The 24,522-nt window shown below is 45.0% G+C and overlaps 1 protein-coding gene across 11 annotated transcripts in view; it reads left to right on the forward strand.

Annotated features, from left to right (window-relative positions):
- Positions 1-24,522, forward strand: part of LOC138818857 (queuosine-tRNA galactosyltransferase) — a 98,786-nt gene that overhangs the window by 2,585 nt on the left and 71,679 nt on the right. For 10 of the 11 annotated variants that reach the window (XR_011369235.1, XR_011369236.1, XR_011369237.1 and 7 more), the window contains exons 4-6: positions 2,456-2,520; positions 12,496-12,561; positions 18,502-18,597. Coding sequence is in view for 6 of the 11 variants with exons in the window: in XM_070010005.1 (XP_069866106.1) it covers positions 2,456-2,520; positions 12,496-12,561; positions 18,502-18,597 (227 nt within the window). In the remaining 5 variants the exon portion in view is untranslated. The remainder of the gene's footprint in view (positions 1-2,455; positions 2,521-12,495; positions 12,562-18,501; positions 18,598-24,522) is intronic. The other variant, XM_070010004.1, reaches the window with a different exon arrangement.

Below are 24,522 nucleotides of genomic sequence, written 5' to 3' on the forward strand. Positions count from 1 at the left end.
TTGAGAAATGGTGAGAATTCATGAGAGTCCTCTACTATACAGTAACACCGTAGGAACTTTGACTCTATCTAGAAGGACATATTTCCTATAATATATTTTCTTAAACAGGACACGTTCTATTGGCTAGGGTAGATTCACTGTCTGTTTCCAAGAGTGCTGTGTTTATTTAAAATTGATCGTGTAACCTCTTGCTAAAGTAAGAATTCAGCACAGCCCATCTCTCCTCTCCAGGAATGTGTAATGGGACTTCTCCATGGAGCTGAGTTTTTCCTGCTGTGGCCATAGAAACCTGCCCCCTTCATTAAGGGATGGGCCTCCCCAAACATGGAACCCCATACAAACATTTGACTTTCTCAGAGGCAGTAATATTAAAGCAAATTCCTTGTCTTTGCCAAACACAAGATTCATTGTGAGAAGCTTCCAGCTTTCTCAGTGAGATATGCCTGCCTTCATTACACAAATTCAAGGATTCAATTTCTCTCTTAAAACCCAACACCAATAAGCAACTTTTGGAACAGAACTCCTGCTTAAATGTGCTTGTAGAAAATCACTTTTTGTTTCCCAAGCAGTTCTTTGGTTGAGTTCTCATGAGGTGTTCTCTCTGCCTGCACACTGTAAGGATGGCAAAGATTAACTACAGTTATTTTGTGATGGCTTATGATTCCACCCCAGTGGCGGAGCTAGGTGCTTTGTCTTCCCTGGTCATTTCCTCCTCTGCTCATGCTTATACTTGTCATCCTTTGAAATGTGGAGTCATTCTGCTAACTGGTTTGGGTTGGTTAGCTCTAGGGATTAATGCTAGAAATGAAACTGCTACAATATTTGAACCCCTTGCAGAAGGGCGCTTGCACATCTGTTTTACCTTGCATGACTTTTCTCGGCATCAAATCTGTGACCAGCTGGTTAATATGATTCAGGTATTGGCAACCTGTCTTCTAGGAACACAGTTGTTGCCTCATCAGTGCCCTGTTCTTGGCTAAATGCCCCTCTAAGGACCCTTGGCTGGGTACTTAGGCTGAGCTCTTGTATATCAGACTGCATACTGCTTCTGTTGGTAGCCTGACAGGGTGATGTTGAGCCACCTCAGCTCCGTGGTCAGTTCTGTGGGAGGCTTGTGCTGGCCTTCCCAAACACATGCCTGCCTTGAAGAGTTAGGTGCCCCACAGAGATCTGTTCTGCATGATTATGTTTCACCCTTCTAACATTTACATTTATAGTTCTAACACAGTGCCCTCTGAATCTCCCTTTGCAGTGATTTTTATCTGTTAAGCTTTTCGTATCTTTTTTTTATATTTATATTTTTATTTATTTATTTATTTATTTATTTATTGTTGGTCATGGGGCTTGAACTCCAGGCCTGAGAGCTGTCCCTTAGCTCTTTAGCTCAAAGCAAGTGCTCTACCACTTGAGCCACAGCACCACTTCCGGTTTTCTGGTGGTTTATTGGAGATAAGAGTCTCATGGACTTTTCCTGCCTGGGCTGGCTTTGAACCGTGATCCTCAGATCTCAGCCTCCTGAGTAGCTAGGATTACAGGCATGAGCCACTGGCACCTGGCTACCTTTTTTATTTTTTTAAAGCACCATTTGGTGCTTTACTGTGTTCTGCTCAGCTATAAGTATCATTGCAGGCAAAGATTTTTTTTTAAAGAGCTTTTAATAAAATACAAAGTCCATCCATACTCATACAACTGGGTTATTGTTCATGAACTGAATACATCATTCACCCAGCACCCTAATGGAAATGTACTACTGGTCCCTCAGAGTCCCCAACCTCTGGTCCCTTCCTCACTTCCTAAGCACAGAACTCTTGTTTCCTAGGCCCCCTGCTGTGTGTCCCAGAAGCCTCTGCTTTGAGGCTGTTGTCCTTCACTGGACACTGGTGTGAGACCCCCACATTGCTGTGTTTGCTCAGTGTTGAGTATCTCATTTCTTCAGTCTACATTTAGGCAGCTCTACCTTTAGGTTGTTAGAAAGGACACCATTCTCTGTGACAACTGAGCTCAGACAAAGTTCTGTTGGATCTATACCAGGCAAGGTGTAGTGAGCATACTCAGGTGACAGCCGGAGCTGAGTGTGCTCATACAGCCAACGCCAGCAGTGATCTTACATTTCTCCATGGATATAATGCTTGGATAGCTGCCCTCCAGGTTGGGAGTTTATCAACCAGGCACACCTGCAAACTCTGTGTAACCAGGTCCTGATTCATCAGCAGACTTATGGACTCCTCCCAGCGGGCATATTACTTTTGTTTTAATTTTATGGCAGATACTGGATATGCCTTTACTTGTACTCCCTTACATTGGTTACCAAATGTGGACATTGTTTTTCATTTACTGTCCTTGAATTCCGACTTTTCCATGTAGTGCCATGTTCTCTTAGACTGTAAAGCACACTAAACTTGATACTGGAAAACTGAATTATAAGAGTTTTTTTTTTTTCTCTTTTTTCCAACAGTTGGATATTCTAAAAATCAAGCAGTTGCACAGAGCTCAGGGACTTACCTCTGCTTTTTGGATTCAGTAAGTAACTCTGTTAACAACTATTTATATGTTGAATGATTATACATCTTAGTGTGGTTCCTTTAAAAAAATTTATTTATTTATTTGTTTATTGGTGCTGGGGCTTGAATTCAGAGTCTGAGCACTGTCCCTGAGCTTCTTTTTTTCAAGGCTAACATTCTACCAATTGAGCCATAGCACCACCTCAGGTTTTTTTCTGTTTATTTGGTACTGAGGAATCAAACGCAGGGCTTCATGTCTGGTAGGCAAGCACTCTACCACTGAGCCACATTCCCAGCCCTTTAGTGTGGTTCTTATAACTTATTTTTAAACATATTATGCTCAGCCTTAGAAGTTAAGGTTGATGGGTTGTTGCCACTTAATTGCTATAGCACTTACTGAGTTAATTAGCAATGAATAAAATGTCATAAAAACATAAGACTGCACTACAGAAAATATTATAAACAAAAAGTAAACTAACATGATACTAGCAAATATGATACTTAAGAGATTAATAGCTAGAACTGGAAATAGCTTTTCACAATTGATAAGAAAACACAAACAGCTGGGCGCCAGTGGCTCATGCCTGTAATCCTAGGTACTCAGGAGGCTGAGATGTAAGGTTTGCAGTTCAAAGTCAGCCTGTGTAGAAAAGTCCATGATACTCTTATCTCCAATTAACTACTAAAAAGCTGGGCATGGAGTTCTGGCTCAATTGATAGAGCACTAACTTTGAGCACAAAAGCTGAGGGACAGTGCCAGGCCCCAAGTTCAAGCCATAGAACTAGTGGATTCATAGGCTGAGGTCAGGAGTAGAACTCAGGTGTAGTCAGGCAGGCAACAAGCAGAGGTTTAAATCAGTCAAAGTTAAATTGCAAACATTTACATTTGTAATCATATAAATTAGTGAGATAATTTAAAAAAACAAAATAAAGTACTTTATATAGATAGTATTTCAGAAAGTATGAGTTGGTACCACATTAACAGTGTGATTGTATATTTTGTTCAAGAACTTTAAAAATGCTATGTGCCTGACTCCTCTAAATTTCACCTCTAGGTATGTTGAAGAAAGATTTATGCAGAGATTGATCTGGGTTGTTCATTGTGACAAAATTAGAAATAAGTTGAGATGTCTGCCAGCATATACTGGCACAGTGCTGGTGAAAGGGTTATGTTGTGTTTATAGGAAATTCCTGGCAAAGGACACATGATTATAATGTAGATGAAGAGTATATGAGTGCACATATAGTCTGTCCCCAGCCACAGATCTATTTACCTTCTTTTTTTTCCCCATGGATTTCTGTTTAGAGAGAAAAAGACAAGCTTTGAGAACCTTCATTTGTGTCTGCTGTCCCCTGCCCAGGCTTCTAGCCTATCAGAATCCTACTCTGGTACTTCTGTGCTCTTGGGTCTCTTCTCTCTGTTTCTGTTGGGGCAAAATTAACTCAAAGAAGAACCTCTTCTTATCTCATGCTTACTCAGCTTTGCCCCTTGATCACCAAAACCCTCTGTACAGGCCTTGAGGGATATAACGTTTGCAGACCTGGTAAACCTATGCATCAAATAGCTCTGCTGTCAAACCATAGCCTAGCATGTACTTCCTGCTGCTCTTTCATTCTTCTTATTCTTTTTTTTTTTTTTTTGGCCAGTCTTGGGGCTTGAACTCAGGGCCTGGGTGCTGTCCCTGAGCTTCTTTTGCTCAAGGCTAGCGCTCTACCACTTGAACCACAGTGCCACTTCTGGCCTTTTCTGTGTATGTGGTACTGAGGAACCGAACCCAGGGCTTCATGAATGTGAGGCATGAAGCCACATTCCCAGCCCCCTTCTTATTTTCTTAAACCAAACACCAGATTTCTCTAGTTTCCTTCCATTGAACATGTAGTCTCCCTCTTGTTCTATTAGCACCTTCTGACCCTCGGGGGCTCATTTTTCATTCTCAGTCACTCTAATAGTTCTATGCAAAGACAGCCATACCCATGATGGGTAAACATCTTGCTCTTTGCCAAAAGAGATATCCTTTATTCTTTTTCAGGAATGTTTTTCTTGAACTGGGGAAAGACAAAGCCTATCAAGGGCTTATGAGAGTCGTGAGAAGTCTTAATGCTGTAGGTGCTCAACTTTCTGATGGTGTCTGCAATTTGGTACACTGTATTTTCCTCTTACTTGTATAGTGTATTATTTTTGGCAATCTGTAGATCTTGCCAAATGCCACTAAACTTGATTTTTTCCAAGGGACTAATGATTCAGACAATAGTGATCTTTGAAATGTTTTTATTTTTACGGAGTGTTTTCATTTTAAGCCTTAAGAAAAGGGGACCACCCGGCATTTGTTCAGCTGCTTCTTCAGAGCTCTGGTTCTAAAACCTCTGATCAGGGAGAGACATTATAGAAATGATGCCTTCCAGTCACTCATTACAGATGTATGCTCTTAGGGTCTCACAGGCAGCTCTGTGTTTTTAACAAGCTTCAGAGTGACTTGCAGCTAGTGGGCGTTTCCTTTGCGAGCTGTGGGTCTTTAAACCCAGTCCAAGTAGAATTGCATTCAAGCTTACCTGTGAATTTTTCTCTGAGCAAGGTATTCCTAGATGCTGGGTTGAAGACTTTGCTTCCTGCCATAGTGGCACGTAAGCCACTTCTCACCACCACTCAGCACTCTCACATTGCTTCATTACTGGGCACTGGCTGTGCTTCCTGCCATGATTTGATCTGTCCTTATATTCTGGTCTATCTCACTAAGCTTCCACCCCCCCCCCCCAACTTGTGGGCTCAGAGAGAGGAGAGACACTTCTTTCTACATCCCTAAGACATTGCTCAAGGTTAGACAGATCTATGACTGGAAGAGATGACCGGCACATGCTCCTGCTTGGGAGGTCTGTGTACCAACAGAAACTTCAAGAAAAACTCATTTTGGGGTCAGCAATATCTAAACACATTGCCTGCCCTAGGAGGACACGCTATTGGCAAGGTACAGAGTCCAAAGAGGAGGACAGGGAGGGGAGAATGATTTGATCTTGCTGAAAACCCCAAGAAGAAAAATTAGAGAGTACCTCTGAAACATTTGTGCTTTCCTGCAACAGATTGGGAGCAGTGGTCAGCTCCAATCTCAAGCTACCTGTGCCTGAGAGAGGTTGCAGGTTGTGACCTGTCAGTGTGGATGGCACTGGGCTCATTCACCCAGTTTCCTCCTGGGTGGGGATGTTTATGCAGGAACGTGGCCCGGATCCTGTTCACAGAATCCTGCTCCAGTGGTGATAAGGGCAAAGTGGGCAGAAGATGAACAAAACTTCCCAAGGGAGATGACTCTGAATTTTGCCCTTGAGAAGGCTCAGTTACTATGTACTTGTGGTCCTGGTGTCGCCTGAGTCAGATTTCCAGTGCTCTGATATAAAATCATAGCTAGTGTCAGGTAGCAGCTTCTAGCTCAGGGTGCCTTCAATTGCTTGTTCTTCCTTCTTCCTCTGGAATCTTGCTGGTCAGAATGGACTCTTGTTCTCTCTCAAATGAAAAGAAATTCCTTTCCTACTAGCTATGAGGTCAGAGCAAGCACTACATCAGAGCAAGCACTGCTACATCCAAGATGTAGCAGTGAAGGGAAACAGCAAGTGGCCGGGCCCAAGGACAAAACAGAAATGGATGGCAGGGGCTCAGGAGGTGAGGGGGCGGGGCCTCTGAGCAAGTGCAGCTCAGGGAAGTTCCCAGGCCCACAGTTAAAGCCCCAGGACTGCCAAAAAAAAAAAAAAAAAGTTGAGCTGTGTAACTTAAGATAGAAACAAATAGATACAATTGGGAAAGTTAGGGGAGAATAGTGGAAAGGGTGACACTGTTTGAGATGCCTTATACTTACAAAGCTGACTTGTTAAATTGAACTCCTTTTGTGTGGCTTATTTAGATTTAAAAAAAAAAAAAACTTTTTTAAAGGTCTAGGCCTGAAAGGTGTTTCTTCTCATACCTTAGAGGCAGCTTATCTAGGCCCACAAGCTACTCTGCATACACTGGTTCTGATTGCCTGAGTTCTCCCTGACAGCTGATTCTCCCTCCTGTTGTACAGGCCTGTTATAAATGTGTGTCCTGAAGCTGACTGGAAAGGAGCAAGTCTCTGTATCAGCCTTTGGGTAATTCTTGTTGTAAGGAGCAGTTTTTAGACCTATTTAATGACTGGGGTGATTCCACCCTTTTTTCTGATAACCAGGTCTGTGGGCTAAGGCTGCACAGCCATCTCAACAATACCTTCTGTGGTCTGCATGCCTCCCCAGCTTCCTTCTCCTCCATATCAGGGCCCTTCCTTGGGCTTCTAGTGGCTCTGTGGAGCTTTTTAGCTGGTGTCTTGCTGTTTGAGTCTTCTCCTAGCTTTTCTTTTCTTTTCTTTTCTTTTCTTTTTTTTTTTTGTCTGTCGTGGGTCTTGAACTCTGGGCCTGGGTACGGTCCTTCAGCTCTTCTGCTCAAGGCTAGCGCTCTACCCCTTGAGCCACAGTGCCACTTCCGGTTTTCTGGTGATTTAGTGGAGATCAAGAGTCTCATGGACTTTCCTGCTCGGGTTGGCTTTGAACTACAATCCTTGGATCTCAGCCTCCTGAGTAGCTAGGATTATAGGCGTGAGCCACTGTTGCCCAGCTTCCTCCTAGCTTTTCTAAGTATTGATGTTGAGCATATCATCCCAACTCACACATCTCCTGGAACTGGCTTTGCTCCTGGATTTTGTTTCTCTCTCTGACTTAGCATTTGTTGGGTTTGGTGCATCTGGGCTGGTGTCTTTCTGTCATAGAAATTCCTCAGCCATAAGTTTCACATGTGGACTCTCTCCACTCTTTTTCCTTACTCTCTTTTTGGGACTCTAGTTGCATATAATTTCCTTTCCAGTTTGCCATCTTCATGTCTTGTTGTGCTCATTGCTTATTATCTCTCTAGAAATAACTACTCTGCTATCAAATTTTCCATATGTTTAATATAGATTTGGATTTTCTTGTGTTTCTAATTTAGTTAAATCCTCCTCCTGACTGCCTGGTCATTCTACAATGATGATTCCTTGGTCCTCATTGTAGAATTATAGACATATCAGGGAAAACCAGTAATGAGGCTTTAAATGTACCTCTCACCATTAGAAGAGAGATACTCACAAATTCTTTGGCATAAACTCTGAAATGGGTACACTAGCTTTCAAAGCTGGTGTCACAGCTCTTTGCATCTCTTCTTTTAGTGCTTCTGCTTTGCGTTTGAAATACTAGCGGGCCTTATTAACCAGCTCCTGGTGTTTTGCACCAGTTAGAGCACAATGGACCTGACTGGAGTAGGAGGCAGGGCCAGGGTAGGCAGGGAACTTTGCAAAAGGGATGGGATCATCACCCAGCTGAAACAGATCTGGCTTGTTATCAGAGCCTCCACCCCCACTTTAATGTGTAATAAAGACTTTTTCATTCTCCAGTCTTTCATCAAGTTTTTTTTTTTTCTTACTGTGGCCTCTAGAGAACAAGGGACTTATTTATAGTCAAGAGAGTGGTCATAATTTCCAAAAGAAGTTGGTACCTGCTTTGCTGTTTATTTTTCGACTTGAATATTTGCTCACTGCCTCAGCCTTAGTTTCTTGGTGGTTTGGCAAGTGAGTCAATGCCTTCCATGTTCTCTTTGCTCCTGTAGATTCAGAGCGTTCAGAATCCCAGGATGGGGGTGCTGCTTCTAATAGAAGTGATGGAAATCATATTTGAATGTTGTTTGGGCTCTTTTTTGGGGGGGGCGGTTGTGGGGCCTTGTTGGGTCTTCGTCCGTCCCACAAAAGACGGACGGGGTCCGAGGAAAGGTAAGCGCGGCGCTCGCCCGTTCCCTAGCCTCCCTCAGCCCAGGAGACAATCAGACACAGCGGGGAGCCAAATCCAGCAGGTAGAAAAACTCGTTTATTAACAGAGAGCAGCCCCTTTTTAAAGACAAAGAGGGTGGGTGGTATGGTAAGGGAGGAAGAGGAACCAATCACTGTCAAGGTCACACCCTATCATTCACCTGAGCCTTCACGGGCTGGTTAGGTACTGATCAGAAGATCAATTGGGGCCTGCCCACTCTACCCTCTCCCAGAGCCATCTTGGCTGGCCATGTGCTCTTCAGTAAATTAGGCTCTGCCCACTCAAGCCCTTCCCAGCGCCATCTTTGCTGCCCATGTGCTCCACAGGGCCTGAACTCTGGGCCTGGGCGCTGTCCCTCAGCTCTTCAACTCAAGGCTAGCGCTCCACCACTTGAGCCACAGCACCACTTCAGCTTTTTTCTTTTTGCTTATGTGTGCTAAGGAATCGAACCCAGGGCCTCAGGCAAGACAAGCACTCTACCACTGAGCCACCTTCCCAGCCCCTGTTGTTTGGGCTTTTGAGAGCTGGGAAATACCAGGAAATTATACTTTTTACATAGAAAACTAGTACCTGGCAATTGTGCTTTTTTACATAAAACTCTTAATACAAAAAACGCTAACCATGACCCCAACTTTGAGTCTGATTAACCCTGTCTGTATTAGTCAGAATTCTCCAGAAAAGACATAGGGCATACAGAGATATATAGGTAGGGAGAAACTTGCATGATCAAAGAGGCTGAGGAGTCCCATGTTCTGCTGACCATAAGCTGGAGTCCCAGGAAAGCTGATAGTGTAACTTGCAGTCCAGAGCCAAAGGCCTGAGAGCCAGAGGAACCAATGGTGTACTAAGTACCTTTCAGAGTCCCAATTTCCAAGAATGAGGAGTATCATTATCTGGGAGGAGCTGAAGATGGGCCTCCTGGTTGAAGCAGAAAGAGGAAGAGGAAATCTCTTCTTCCACCATTTTGTTCTATCTGGACCTTGAAAGGGGTGGGTCTTCCTTACTAAGTCCTCGGATTCGTAAGCTAGTTTCTCGGTGGGACAAAGGGTGAACCAATTCAGCAGTGAAACCCACTAGACGTTAGGTTGGAAAATGAATTCAGGAAGCTAAGATCTGAGGAACACTGTTCAAAGCCAGCCACAGCCGGAAAGTCTGTGAGACTCTTATCTCCAATTAACCACCAGAAAACTGGAAGTGGCACTGTGGCTGAAGTGGTAGAGCACTCACCTTGAGCTGAAGAGCTGAGGGGCAGTGCCTAGGACCAGATCGACCAAAAAAAGAAAATTAACTATGCAACTTTGGGGAGAGGATAGTCAGGCCCATCTGTACATCACCCTTACAATAATTTTTTTTAAAAAGTTAATTTCTTCCAAATGCCCCTTTATAGACACACCTATTCCCCAAAACATTTACTAGTCCTTAGCCCAGTCAAGCTGGCACAAAATTAACCATCACAAGTTATGTAGGGTTTTACTTATTATGCTATATGAGACAGCCTTATTGTGTATAAAAAGTCTTTGAGTGATACTTACTTTTCTGATATCTTGTAACTTAAGTACTGTGATACAAAATTAGTAGTACTCAAATATTGATACAAAGTTTGCCTGTCTTAAGTTATATGATAGGTGAATAAGGAGGGAAGAGGCAAAGACTTTTTTGTCTGTATGTGCTGCTATTGGGTCTTGAACTCGTCCTAGATGTTGCCTTTAGATTTTTTTTGTTCAAGGCTGGTGCCCTACCACTTGAAATGTTTCCAGATTTTTGTTTTTTAGTGGTTAGAGGTAAGAGTCTCATGAACTTTATACCACAGGCTGGCTTCAAACTACAATCCTCAAATCTCTTAGCTAGTATTACACATGTGACCCACCAGTGCCCAGCAAAGAAGCAAAGATTTTTGCCTAATATATGTATATATATCATATGATATATACAAATATTTTTGCCTAATATATGTATATATGATATGTATATATGATATATGTGATATATATGATATATATACATATATTAGGCAAAAATCTTTGTATATATATACATATATTAGGCAAAAATCTTTGCTTCTTTGCTGGGCACTGGTGGGTCACATGTGTAATACTAGCTTAAGAGATACATATATGTATATATACATGTAGGTATATATATGTATATATACCTATATGTATATATGTATATATACATATATATGTATATATACATATATACACCCCCACACACAGGTGTATTCATAACAAAATTAGAAAATGCTTGTTATAACAACAGTTCTCATTTCTGTAACTGTCAAATGGCTGTAGTTGATGTTCATAGCTATGCCCATCCCATACCCATACTGTGTTCCTTCTACCTTTAGCAAGTGCCTCAGTGGGTCTTGTTCTTTACCTGAAGGGGGCCCATACCTTCATTCCTGAAGAATCCAGGCCATTTGTCACTCTGACCTTAATACAGAGGGCCTGATGATACTGTTCTACTGCATGGTAGACCTTCTTCTTCACCTCCATCATAGGGTGGCAGTCTGGTTTCCTCTTTGTGGTAGGGATCAGTCATCTCTGTCCACACGGCTCCCTTCTCACACTGTTAGCTAGAGAAATGAAGACCCCACAGTGGCCAGGGCAGTCTTAACTTCCATTTGGTGTGGTGTCTCCTGTAGAAGCATCCCCCACTCCCTCTGAAACTAGGACTTTTCGTACCCAGAGCATAAGGCCGTGGGAAGAGGAGGCAGAATTTTGCTACTGGGTCACTTATGGTGGTGGTGAATTGTATCATTCTCAGATCTACCCCTTTATTTCCTGGATGCATGAACTCTGCTATGGGAGAAACAGCACAATACATGGCTCCTTGATCTAGAGCAACCACAGTGTCTGGGGAACCTGTCCCCACCCCTGTACATGTGCGCTTGGAAAGCAGTTGGCTCTGTAGCTATGTCTTCAAACAGCCACTCCAGCGTTCTGTCAAGTCAGTTGCTCAGGGTGGTATAGCTAGAATTGCAGGCACCTGCACTGGGCTTTTCCCCCCAAAAAAACTTTAAAGAGTTTTGTGAGGTGCCAGTGGCTCATGCTTATAATCCTACCTACTCAGAAGGCTGAGATCTGACGATGATGATTCGAAACCAGCCTGAGTAGGAAAGTCCATGAGACTCTTACCTCCAATTAACGGCCAAAGAGCCAGGAATGGAGGTGTGACTCAAGTGGTAGAGTACTAGCCATAAGCAAAAATGCTCAGAAATGGCATGTTGGTCCTGAGTTCAAGCCCCAGGATCAGCACCAACCAAAAAAAAATTTTTTGGCAGCACTAGTGTTTGAAATCAGGGCCTTGAACTTGCTATACAAGTACTATACCACTTGAGCCATAGCCCTAGCCTTTTAAATACAATATTTAAATCTTTGCTTATTGATCTTCCACATAAATACTTTTTTGTTGTCATACAGAAAAATGCACAGTGTGCACTTGGAAGCTCAGTTGTGAAGCCCGTGCATAGGTAGCTGTCCCTTGGCCAGGCGGTGCCCATTGCCAGCACCTTAGGGAGTCACCTTGCTCCTAGCCCTCTCCTCAGAGGGACGTGGCTCTGACCCACAAGATCATAATGCTCTTACTTTCCTTTATGATTTGCATTACATACATATTTCTTAAGTAATGCAGTTAGTTTTGCTTTGTTTTGAATTATAATATGTGGAATAATGTTTCAATCTATTCTTTCATTGTTGGTTTGTGTATTTATTGATATGAGCGGCTGTAACTGAGTCTCAGCACTAAGTAGACAAAGTTGTAAGGTGCCATTTGTTTTTCCATTTAACACTCAAGCAATGAATGCTCCATGTCCAAGCAAGGTTTCTGTGAGCATTCCTGTTTGTGTCTCATTTGGGTAGGACTTTTCTATCCAGGTAGTAAAATTACCAGGAATACATACCTCCAGTTTGGACAATGCCAGACTGTCTCTCGGACAGCTGTGACACTTCTCACAGGAGAGTGAGTGTCTTTGTCACCCTTGGAATTGTCAGGATTTTCTATTTTCCCATCTGTTGCATGGTGACTGCCTTTCCCTGATGACCAGCAAGCGTCCTGGTGCTTAGACACCGGCTGAATTACCCTCTCACACCTCTTGTTCTGCCAGTAGCAGATAGGGTTGCTATTGTGATGGAGTTGCTTGTGAGTTTAAAATGCATTCTTCACACAGGATGATGTGATGTTGCCCCAGAGAGTGAGGCTGCAACATGAAGCTTCCCTCCAGCACCCAACTAGCGTGAGTACAGTGCCTTTCCTGTGTTGTCCCACCTTTGATGAGATTGCCAGTATGATTCTGTACACAGAGACCTTTCCTCAGTGTGAAAAGAATTTACATATGATCAGGGTTCTGTGGCTGGCATATCTCTATTGCTCAAGAGTGGTTTCCTTTGAAGAAAATCATGCTTCTCATTTTGGATCCTGCATGACACTTCAAAATGCATAGAAAGGATTGCTTTGTTTGTTTTCTTCTTTGTCATCAGCATTTTGAAGCTGAGCCTTGGGCTTGAGGACCAGACTGAAAACTCTGGCACTGGCAGATTTAAAATCTCTCTCTCATCCTCTGAGCTTCATAGGTGCTTGACCACCCTGGGCTTCGTGGGAGGTTGGTTGCGCCCTGCCTGTCCTCACCTCTCACCTTGGAGGAATGAAAGCATGTATGCCTCACTTTGCCCTTCTCCCCAGGGTCCTTGCTGCCATTTCTTTTTCTGTGTGTGTGGGTTCACTAGTACTGGTCTTGAACTATAAGCCTTGTGCTCTCATTCAGGTTTTTCACTGACACTGGTGCTGTATCTCTTGAGCCTTGTCTCCTGACCAGCATTGTGCTGACTAACTGCAGATAAAAGTCTTAGGACTCTTCTATCCAGACTGGCTTCAAAACACAATCCTCAGATCTCATACCCGAGTAGTGAGGATTACAGATGTGAGCTACTGATGCCCAATTTCTGTCCACTTTTGTCTGGGTACAAGGTGGAGGCTCGTCCCCATAGGAAATCTGAGGGCAGTCCCAAGTGCAAAGTTGTGGATCAGGGACACAACAGTATGTGCATAAGTGTGTGAAAGCAGACAAGAAATTCAGACGGAAGACAGGCTGCTGTCCTGGTAGCAGAGGAGTCCTGGTTGCTGTCCCCACTGTGGATTTGCAGGGTCCTGGGAGGCCCAGGACCCCAAGTAGACTATAAAGGCTTCTGTGTGTGGCATGTGTCAGAGAGGGCAGGATAACTTTTGTGTCTTTTTCTGGATCCTGAATGAGTCCCGGGCCTACCAAGGAGAAGCCACAAATAGTGTAACTGCACATTTTCATGGCAGTCTGTGACCACAGACTCCAGAAGTTGCTTTTCTAAGGTTTAAAGGCATAGAATACTTCATTTTTTTCCCTTTATAGCCAGAGAGAGATCAGAGAGTGTCTGACGGCACATCCCTCATGAAGCTGTGAGAGCTCTGTCTGTACTAGGCATTAGTACCCCTAGCCCAAGGACTGGCCTCATTGAGTACCACGGCCTAGGCATTTCTATCCCAGCCTCCAAAAGTCCTGGTGGACCTCTTAGTCACATGAAGGAGAGATTATATGCATAGAATGTGTTTCGGGTGCTGGTTCCTTGTCAGGAAGAAGCAAGTCTGTCTTTATGGATTTCTGTGCAGTGTATGTAAGGACTGAGACTTCCAGAAAGCCCTCCCAATGGCTCTGAAAGGTGAGGTAAAATTGCATCTGGAAGTTAGAGAAGAAAGAAACAGTATGATTATTTAAAAAAAAAAAAGCTTCTTTCCCAAAGTTGTGTGCTTGAGTGCTGAGAACACTACTAGTACCATTTCACTTGTTGTGAAACTGAAGAGACAGACTGTTTTGACCCCGGTGGAAAGTAGTGTCTGTGTAGCTGTGGTCTAGAGCTCATGTTAAAGGCTACGTGTTTCCAGATGTTTAACTTACAGTACATACTGGAAACTTGTAAAGAATTTTGTAAAGAGTGTTGACATTTGGAGAGCAAGATACTTGGAAATACGTTTTCATTTCCATCCTAAAACAGACTATATGCAATTTTGAAGTCATTTACTTAGGTCTCTTTGCCATTCATTCAAACAAACTGCTAGCTAAGAATGTTTAGGAAGTTGGAAAAATTATTAAACTGTCAGTTTGTTTTAATCAAAACAACCATTTCAAATTAAGATTTACATTTTATAGGTTGTTTACAGTCTAGACTGTGACTAGACCGAGAAGCTCCACTCAGCATGTGGTACAGAACCGTGGTCACATCTGTACACAGCTGCAAGGTGGGTGGAGCACCTCCATCCCTTCTCCCACACTCCTAGGATGGCGTGACCAATGGCTGTGTCCAACACAGCCCAAGGAAGGCTAATATTGTGACCTACAGAATCCTAATCTATAGTTGCTGGTCAGCAGCTTTGTCTGTTATGCTGTGTAGTTTGTTCTGAAGGAATGAAATGAATGTTCTTTATTCCTACACTGTCATTATTTCCTTAAGGTCAAGAAAGCCTTATAAGAAAATGACTTAGGAGGAAACACCTTAATGACTTGTGCCACTGTTAATTTCACTGCAGAATTTTACATTTTGAGCAGTCCTGGGCAGCTGTAAGTGTAGTGTGTATTCCTACCTATCACTTGTTTCCCAAGTCCTTGCAACAGAGATGCATTTTGAAGCCTATGGGATGGAGTGAGGAGCTCCATGTTTGCTCCATGGGGTCCTTAGATGGCCAGAGGAAGGGGCCACGGGATGCACAGCTTCAGGAAAACCAAGGCTAGTCAGGCTGGAGGCAAGATGTCATCACCCCACAGATGAGGCACCTTGTAGATAGGCATAGTGGTGCATGGAACTTACCCTTGGTTTGGGGACAGAAGGGTATTCAAGGGCTAAGTATAGGCCTTCCTTGTACAGAGGGTTACTGAGTGGATTTCTGTTCAGAACATCCAGTTACCTCTGGGAGTTGGAGCTAATGTCAGTAATAGGAACGTAGACATCAGCCACAAGCAGTGAGGACAAGAGAACTCAGGTGCCTGAACTCTCAGGTCCGTCCCATTTCACATTGGGGAGAGCAAGCATTCAAAAATGACAGAGCCAGTGATTCCTGTCTTTTTAAACCCACATCTCCTAGAACCTTCAGCCATCTTGTTAGAAGGGATCTTTACCCCATATGCATTCTCGCCAACCTTCAACCACCCTGTGAGGCAGGAACTTCCCCTCTTAATACAGTCTCACTAATCCTCATCCACCCTCGGAGGCTGAGTCAAGATCTTCACCCTAAGTATAGTCTCATCCACCTTCATCCACCCTGTGAGTGGAGTACTTTGCCTCTAAATATACTCTTGTCAGCCCTTATTCTCTCAGTAAGATGGCAGTCACCTCTAAGTACAGACTTACCTTTATCCTTCTGTGAATTTTTTAAAAAAAATTTTTTTCTTTGGGTCCGGTCGTGGGGCCTGAACTCTGGGCCTGGGTGCTGTCCCTCAGCTCTTCAGCTCAAGGCTAGCGCTCTACCACTTGAGCCACAGCACCACTTCTGGCTGTGGTGCTGAGGAATCGAACCCAGGGCCTCATGCACCATTCTGTGAATTTTTTTAAATTTTTTTAAATTTTTATTTTTTTGGGGGGTCCAGTTGTGGGCCTGAACTCTGGGCCTGGGCGCTGTCCCTCAGCTCTTCACCTCAAGGTGAGCACTCTACCACTTGAGCCACAGCGCCACTTCCGGCATTTTTTCCTGCTTATGTGGTGCTGAGGAATTGAACTCAGGTCCTCATGCATGCAAGGCAAGCGCTCTACCACTGAGCCACCTTCCCAGCCCCCATTCTGTGAATTTTAAAAGGACATCCACTCTCTCTACTCTTTTTCAGTATGATTCTGGAACTCCTAGCCAGAGCAATAAGGCAAGAAATAGACACAAGCAGTGTCTATATAAGCTGCCCTCCCCTGTGCCATGCTCTAATTCCTAAAGTTGAGTGGAGCTGGCATGCAGGCACCCCCAGTAGGTGTGTATATATGTTGTATATCTGCGTTGTCAGACAAGTATGTTGTGTGCACATTGTATGTGCAGTTTTGAGGCATTTCGCACGCATAGTACTTTTGTGTATATGTGGATAGCGATATACTAAGTGTGTATGTGTTATGTCTCTCTGTAGGCTATTGATATGTGTACATATATGTGTTCTGTCCTTCATGCCAGTCACAGGCCAGCTGTGCCTGGAGTAGATTTTCCCCTGCCCTGGGTCCCACACACCACAGTTGACCATTTAAGTCCAATGTGTTAGTTATGCCAAAAGCTGGGTAAATGTAGATGTTCTGATGGCCCAGGTGAAAAGGAAAAGTCAGCTAGTCAGAGCGCCTGGGCTTCACCGTATTGGCTGTGGATCCCTTGTGCTGTACCTTTATCCAAAGAAGTCCTGCTGAAGGGGTCTGTCTGTCTGAACACATGGATACCCCAACTCTGTGAGCCCCACAACCAGGTCAGTAGTCACTTCGCATGCATGCCTGGGTTAGAATTAGTAATACCCTTAGAGACCTAGAAGGTCCCAGAGGGATTTAATCTTACCCAAGTACTGGACTGACTGACGGTGTCCTTGGTTCTCGAGGGAAAAGGAATGGCAGTGTCACAAAAGGCAGGCGACTGAGTGTCATGGCTGCAGTTCTGCCTGGGGTTGGGAGGCCATGGCATGAGGAATACTCTGCTTACCTTCCCCAAGTGCCTTCCTAGAGACAGCAGCTGGTTCACTGATAGAGCAGTCTGGGCAGCTCATAGGTGGTTCAGAAAAGATCCTGCAGATCCTCACCCCCTCAGAACATGGCCCTGTATCCCACACGAGGGTGCATCCATCCCCTCACGTCACAGCCCCACCTCAGAATACATCTGTCAGTGGCCCTGTAACTCACTCTTTTTGCTTCCTATCAGGTATCATTTTGGATGGTGTCACATAAACTGTTGGCTTCCTTGGCCTTTAATACTGCTGGCTCTGAGCCTTCTGGCCTTGAACCTGACTTCGTTTCCCCCCCTTTCCTTCCAGTTTTTCACCTCCTCTGGCAATAGCCCCAGCCACTGGAAGCGTATTCTAGATAAACCACCTGCACTTTCTGCAGGATCTACCTGCTGTAGGTCTGAACACTTCCAAGGCGCTCAGAGGTGAGGATCAAGCCCTCTAAATGGTCAAAGGGGCCTGTAAATAGAGGCCAGTCCCTGTGTGGACCTCGGGTCGTGCTCACGTACTGGCACAGGGCAGAGGACTGGCAGTTACGGCGTGAGCCACATGGCAGGAGTATACAGTTACGCAGGAGGAGATGGGGACATGTTCTGTAACAGGGCTGTATTTTGAGGAAATGGGGACTTATTCTGATGGGAGAACATGTTCTGAGATGATGGGGTTGTGTTCTGAGATAGAGAGGAGAACCTGTTCTGAAGAGGGGACATGTTTTGAGGAGATTGGGATACATTCTGAGATGCGACACACATCTTGAGGAAGTGGGGACGTGTTCTGAGGGTCTGAGTATGCATTCTGACGTTAGGGTGTGTCCTGAAGAGTTGTATTCTGAGGAGATTACGATAACCCTAAAGGAGACAGGAATGAATTCTGAAGTGGGGATATGTTCTGGAGAGAGATGCTGCATTCTGAGGATGTTTTCTGGGAGTTGGAGATGGGTTCTGAGGAAATGGAGACACATTTTGGGGTGGAGATACACTCGAATTTTGAGGTGAAGATGCCTTCTGAGGTGGAATACGTTCTAGCGTAGGGAGATGTTCTAAGGGGGTGAAGCACAGCTGAGGTGGGATATGCTGTCTGTTCCTGGTCAGGAAGTCATGGATGTTGAGGTGCTACTGTGGCCAATAAGAAGGAGAGTCTGGACAGAGGAGGCCGTGCTATAGGAAGGATGAGCTATAATACCAACTCATCATTACTTGGCGTGTTGTCATACCCAACTCATTCCTAGTAGCTACTGAGTTAACTGCCCTCAATCAGGCTGAGGGCAACACTAGCCATTTGCTACCAAGAAACTACTCAAGACCCCCATGTGAGTCTAGTGTTCCCCCTCCCCTCCTTTTGTGACAAGGACTTTTACCTAACTCAACCTAGGTCCCACAGATTTGAGTTTGGTGTATAGATATTATATACTTAAAATAGCATGAAATATATTCATAAAAGATCACAAGATCGTAGGTTTTAATTGTTGTTGTTTTACAGATCATAGGATGCCAAGTGCAGAGAGATCCCCCAAACTCTACTGAGCGATACACACGTTGGATCAACCAGTTGGCATCCGATCAGCTTCTGACACAGGTACTGATCATTGGTTGTTTTTGTCCTTATTGCAAACCTGGTTTTCTTAGGCTGGGGAGAGGAAATAGGAGACGTTCTGAGGAGAAATTGTATGTTTCCTCTCAGTGCAGTTGGTGTACTGTTGGGGTATAGTTTCTATGTCTTCACTTGTCCACTGGTGATTGGACAGTGATCAGGTAGAGCACAGTTCCCCACCCTTTGGAGATTTGACAGTCAGGCTGATGCAGGCTCCCATTCAGGACACTAACTTGGAGGGGAAAGTTGCTCAGAATCTAGAGAGGGCATTTCAGAGTCTCCAAGTGTACCCCTCACACGTCTGTTGAGCCTGCTGACATGCACATTGTCAACGGTCAGAGTGACCCTAGCCCTGGGGTAGGATAGCTGGGTGCTGGCCATGGCAGTGGATGAGGGATGGTTGTAGTACTGGGTAGAGGAAAGCCGTAACTGGGTGGAGAGGTGTAGAGATGGACAAAAGGCTGAGCAGAGGGTAGATGTGTCACGAAGGTGCCCGTGCCAGCAGATGGAGGTGACCATGGCACTAACTGCTCTCTCCAGTTTGAGCTGCAGTGTGGAATGAGAACCATGAGCATCACTGGGTTGGTGACTATCGGTGGCCACCCTCCTTGGGTCCTTGGATGACCCTTGGGCGGCAGAGACTCTCGTCCTCGTGTCAGGACAGCCCTTGCTGTACGAGGAATGGCTGGGGAAGGCCTCTGCCTCAGAGACCTGGCTAAATGTTGCTGTCACTGGGTGACAGATTGTGCGTGGAATGCTGCAGTCTTAGTAAACTTGGAAGCATGCTTAAAACAGAGCTAACTGTGGCTGTTCAGGAGACTACCTGTGTGAGCTGGAAGACAGTTCTGCATTCTAAGTCATCAAAATGGCTGTAAGCCATCAGTCCCAGCATTTGTTCAGTTTTAGGCTGGCTTAGAATAGAAGTCAGTACTGCATGTCCACTGGCAGCAACTTTCATGGAGACTACAAGTAAATACTCAATGGGCTTGCTTGCGCCCTCTCTCTCTCTCTCTCTCTCTCTCTCTCTCTCTCTCTCTCTCTCTCTCTCTCTCTTTCTCTCTCTCTCTCTGACTTAGGTCTGTGTCTATGAAAAACTTGTTTCATTTTTATTTATGCATTTTGGTGGTACTGGGCTTTGAACTCAGGGCCTTGTGCTTGCTAGGCAGGCATTGTACCACTTCAGCCACCCCACCAGTCTTTTTTATGTTGGTTGACTTTTGAGATAGGGTCTCAATTTATGGGCTGACTGGCCTAGACTGAAATACTCTTGTGCTTCTCTGCACCTCACCCCACACGCTCCGCACCTGTGCTTGCCTGTATTGTTGGGATGAAAGGTACATAATAACACTCTCAGCCATTGCTTGAGATTTAATCTCAACTTTTTTTGCCTGGCTGGCCTCAAACCCCTATCTCCTAATTTCTGCCTTCCAAGTATCTAGGATTATAGGTTTGAGCTTCTGCTTGGCCGATTTTTTTGTTTTTAATGGAAAGAAATAAGTGTCTCTTCATTGGTAACATAACCTTAAACAATTTTTTAAAACACTATATTTGTACAAATTAGGGGGCTAATTTGAGTGAGAAAAAGTTACAAGAAGCAAGCCTGGCCTCTAGCTCTTTCAGCCATTGCTTGGACTCAACTCTTCCTTCTGAGGTGTGACCCTGGCCTTCTGACTGTAGAATGCCTTGTTTTGTAGGACCTTAGTTAAATGGAGTCCTGTCTCAGATAGAACGTTTACATTAGCTTTAAGGATGTCTTTCCATTTCACCCTGGGACCATTTAAAATACCATGAAAGAAATCTATTTAGGATCTTCCTCATGGACTATTAGGGTATTGTTCTGTCTGTGAAGGTCTGGATTGGAATTAATTATTTTGAATGTGGATAATCTGTTAGTGCAGCCTCATTTGCTGCAAGGTGACACTTTCTCCTTTGCATCCTGTCACAGGCCTATTGCTCACACATACATTGATTTGTCTAAACTCTGTTTTCCCCAGTAACCATTTGTTGACCTTTACCTCCTGATATAACCACAACAGCTTCTAGAATTGTTCTTGAGTTGGCTGAGTAGCTCAGCTCTCTAACCTTCCTAGGACCTTTGCATTTGCACACAGTTTTGAAATCAGGTCATTGTTTTCTACCCCAAAAGCATACTGACTACATACAAAAGAACACAACCAGACCCTTATTTTTACCAAAGGCAAAGAATGGTCTATGAGAGAGAGAGAGAGAGAGAGAGAGAGAGAGAGAGAGAGAGAGAGAGAGAGAGAGTGTGTGTGTGTGTGTGTGTGTGTGTGTGTGTGTGTGTTCTGGTCCTGGGTTTGACCTAAGGCCTGGGCACTCACTCTTCCTAAGCTTTTTCTGCTCAAGGCTAGCACTTTACCATGTAAGCCACAGCTCTACTTGTAGTGTTTTGGTTATTAATTAGAACAAAGAATCTCAAGGATTTTCCTGCTTGGGCTGGCTTTAAATTGCGCTCTTCATATCTCAACTGCCTAAGTAGCTAGGATTTTAGGTGTGAACCCCTGGAACCTGGCTTGTCCATACTTTTATCTTCTGCTTGACATTCTTTGAGCTGCCCTTATAGAGTGAAGAAGAGCATGTCAGAGCTCTTGATGTGAGTCCTGCGAGTGGTCACAGTCAGTCAGCGTTGCTACAAGCCCCGTGGAGAGTGCCTAGTGGTCAGTGGGGCCACCTCGAGGCAGTAGGACCCTTGGCCAGTCAGCCAGGTTTGGAGGGATGTGTTGGGAAAGGCCATGCAGTACTGGTGGCCCAGTTGTTCATGGGGTGGTAGTGACTAACAGCTGGGCAGAAACTGCCCTGGAGCTTGCAGAGGGCTGTGAGCTGAAGCCGTGGTGAGGCAGCCTGGAAAGGGAAGTCAGAGGTGGATGGAGGCAGAGGGTGAAGCCCTCAGCACGAGTCAGCCCCATCCTCCTAGCCTCTGTACTCGGGCTGCACACTGAAGAGACCCATCTTAGATAAGTCAGAAATGGCCAAGCTGTTGGGAGATTGCTGTAGTAGACGGTAGCTGCTGGGTGGTCTCTAGCCTTATAACCCTTATAGAAGTGGAAATAGCTGTCAGCTCCACAGGGTAGGCTTAGTCTGAACCCTCCTGCTCCAGACAGGGTCTCCAGTCCAGGCCAAGGTCGGGCTCTGCTGCGTCCTGCTGGACACCTGGGTTCCCAGGCCTCACCCAGTGAGTGGACCTAGCAAGCCCTGGGAGGATGGCCATTCCCTCCTGTTCCTACGCCAGACTGTGGGAAGACCTCTGTGCACTGTGGGCTTCCTGTGAGCCAGAGGTGATTGTGTCTTCAAGTAAGAAATGTTATTTCTCTAAACAATAGTTTTGAAATGCGATTTTGATCTGTAGTTTCTTCAAGAAGTGTTACATATGATTTTGAGCTTGACCATTCCATTAACCAGATTAAAAATGATAGATGTGTCTCCTAATAGTTTAACAGTCCCTGGGAGAGACATCTCTTTTAGTGTGCCATTTTAATATATTTCTTTGGCTATTCCAAATTGTTTACCTCTTTCAAATTGGCTTTGAGTCTCTCCTGCCAGCTGTTAGGACCTGTAGGTTTTGCTCCCTGCTGTCAGATCTGTACCACTGGCTTTAGGTTTTGTTTTCCAAAACAGATAGAGTGAAAGCACTCTTGCATTCAGATTTGATTCACATTTAAAGAGGATGAATATTCCACCAATGGCATTCTGCAGCCTAGAGAAACCATTTTGTTCTCCAACTGCTCCTAGTAGGGTCACACCACTTTTCCAGAGCTCAGGAACCCTAGGAGTGGGTCCGCAGGTCCGAGGGCGGGGTGGGAGTTGTAGGTAAAGGTTGGCAAAATTGCCAGGGAATAAGTGGAGTCACTGCCTGCACGCTGCTTCCCATCTGCATGGTGCCTGATCCTAGATCTTAGGTCTTGGAGGTGCTCACAGCAGTTTGAGTCAGAGCCAGGGAGAGCTAGTAGCCTCCCAGCCAGCTGAGGAATTGCTGAGTCTGCTTTTGTGCACTTTCTAGTAGAATATGAGTCATATGAAAACTATGCACTAAACACGTAGGGCATAATTTAAATGGGGCAGGCTCAGTTTCAGCCAGAAGTGTGTTCTGAATCCAGGGGCAGCGGGGTTACAGCTGCTGTGACAGAGAGTTTGGTAGACCACTTAAGCACAGTCTCCTTTAGCAAAGGACCCTTAAGATAAACTCAGAGGAAGTTGCAACCATCACATTTGCAAAATCACCACTGCTATTTTACCAAGGTGAGTTGCCCCCAGTTGAGGTTTATGTTCATGGTTTGAGCTGAGTCTGGCTTGTGATATGAAGACAAGTGCTTAGGTTTGATTTTCTTGTTGTTAGAGGCAGAGTCTCCCTAGGTAGCCCAGGCTGACTTCAGTCTCAGTCTTCTGAGTGCTGGGATTTGATTTGTCATGTCTGCCCAGATATTTGCCAAGTACAAAGGTAATGAGAGGACAGTAAAATTAGCACCAAAGATTCTGAACTGAAAGGTGTCTGCACCAAGGCATAGCTCCTGCAATGCTAGTCAAAAAGCCTGCTGGGTCTAAGGGTGCCCTGGGGTCCTAGCAGTATGGCAGTGGAGGGCTGGCTCTTGCCTTGGCGGGCGGGGTCTGGGTACTTGGAGTAACCTCTTTGGTCTGTGCTAGTCAATAAGAGGTCTGATGTGCACCTCTCAGTGTACCTGCCCTGGGCTCCACATCTGCTCCTGCTCTCTTGGCAGGCTCTCAACACGTCTCAGTGCCGGTGCTGCCTGTCTGTTCCTGATGCCAGCAGGCTGGTTTCTCCTGAGGCCTCCAGACCCCCTTTGCCTGTATCACCAGCTTGCCTTTCCTGGGGCAGGCTCTTCCTCTGTGTATGGCACCCTTCTCTTGTAAGGACACCCATCCTGTGTGGTTATGGACTCACCTAATTATGTCCTTAAAGGCCTCATCTCCAAATACAGTCCCTTTAAGGACTAGAGCCTCAGTATGTGAATTTGGGGCACACAAATCTCAGTCCCCCAAGCTAGGTCATGTTAGTCACCTTAATGATTCCCCTCAGCCTCCAGGGCTGTCCTGCTCTTTATCCTCTGCCCCTGTGTGAATCTCGTGGCAGTTACTGGGTGACTTGGATGCCCTCCACCACTTCTGTGCTTGCCCCATCTGTGCTTGCTAGTTGTCATGCTGCGCCTTTAACTCCCCCAGTAGCAGTTTGAAACAAAGGATAGCATGAATGAGAAAGAAAAGGCATCACATTATGCCAGCATTAGTACATAAACCTTAGTTCACCCAGAGTGTCGAGGGTAGATAACTCAGACAAGCACATTTCCTAGTTAAGTTTACTCTTTAAACACAGAACCTTTACTGAAACTAGTGTTTCTCAAACTTCCTCAGTTGTAAAGATGGCTGTAGGATCTGATACAACACAGACGTCAGACCCACACTCATGCATCTTATGGTCTGAATATGCATTTCTAACAAGTGCCTGGATATTTGGATCAGCCCCTTGAGCTCTATCTTTCCCAGCTTGGAAGAACAGAGATCAGACTGCTGGGTGCCTACACAGAAAAGGCTGCTTTTTCAGATAGTAGAGTTGTTGGCACAAACTCTCCCAGTTCCAAAATTCTGTGTTTTGAATTAATTCTGGAGTCATGGGAAAGTTGAAAAAAAAAAAAAAGTTGAGTTCTCAGGCACTTTCCCTCTTCCTGGCGTCTTAGATGACCTTGCCGCATGCTTGGACCAGGAGCTTTGGGGGAGGGGGCCACAGTGTGCCTCGGGCCTCACTGCAGTGCCTTGTTCAAAGCCGAGGGTTTGAGTGTTTTCACGAGTCTAGGTCAGCGCAGTCCTTCCCACTCAGGACACATGGCTGCTTCATCTCCAAAAGCGGCTGCATCAGAGTTACACCATCTCCCAACTGAT

Source organism: Dipodomys merriami, unplaced genomic scaffold (assembly GCF_024711535.1).
Source record: "Dipodomys merriami isolate MVZ:Mamm:240054 unplaced genomic scaffold, mDipMer1.0.p SCAF_783, whole genome shotgun sequence".
Taxonomy (NCBI): domain Eukaryota; kingdom Metazoa; phylum Chordata; class Mammalia; order Rodentia; family Heteromyidae; genus Dipodomys; species Dipodomys merriami.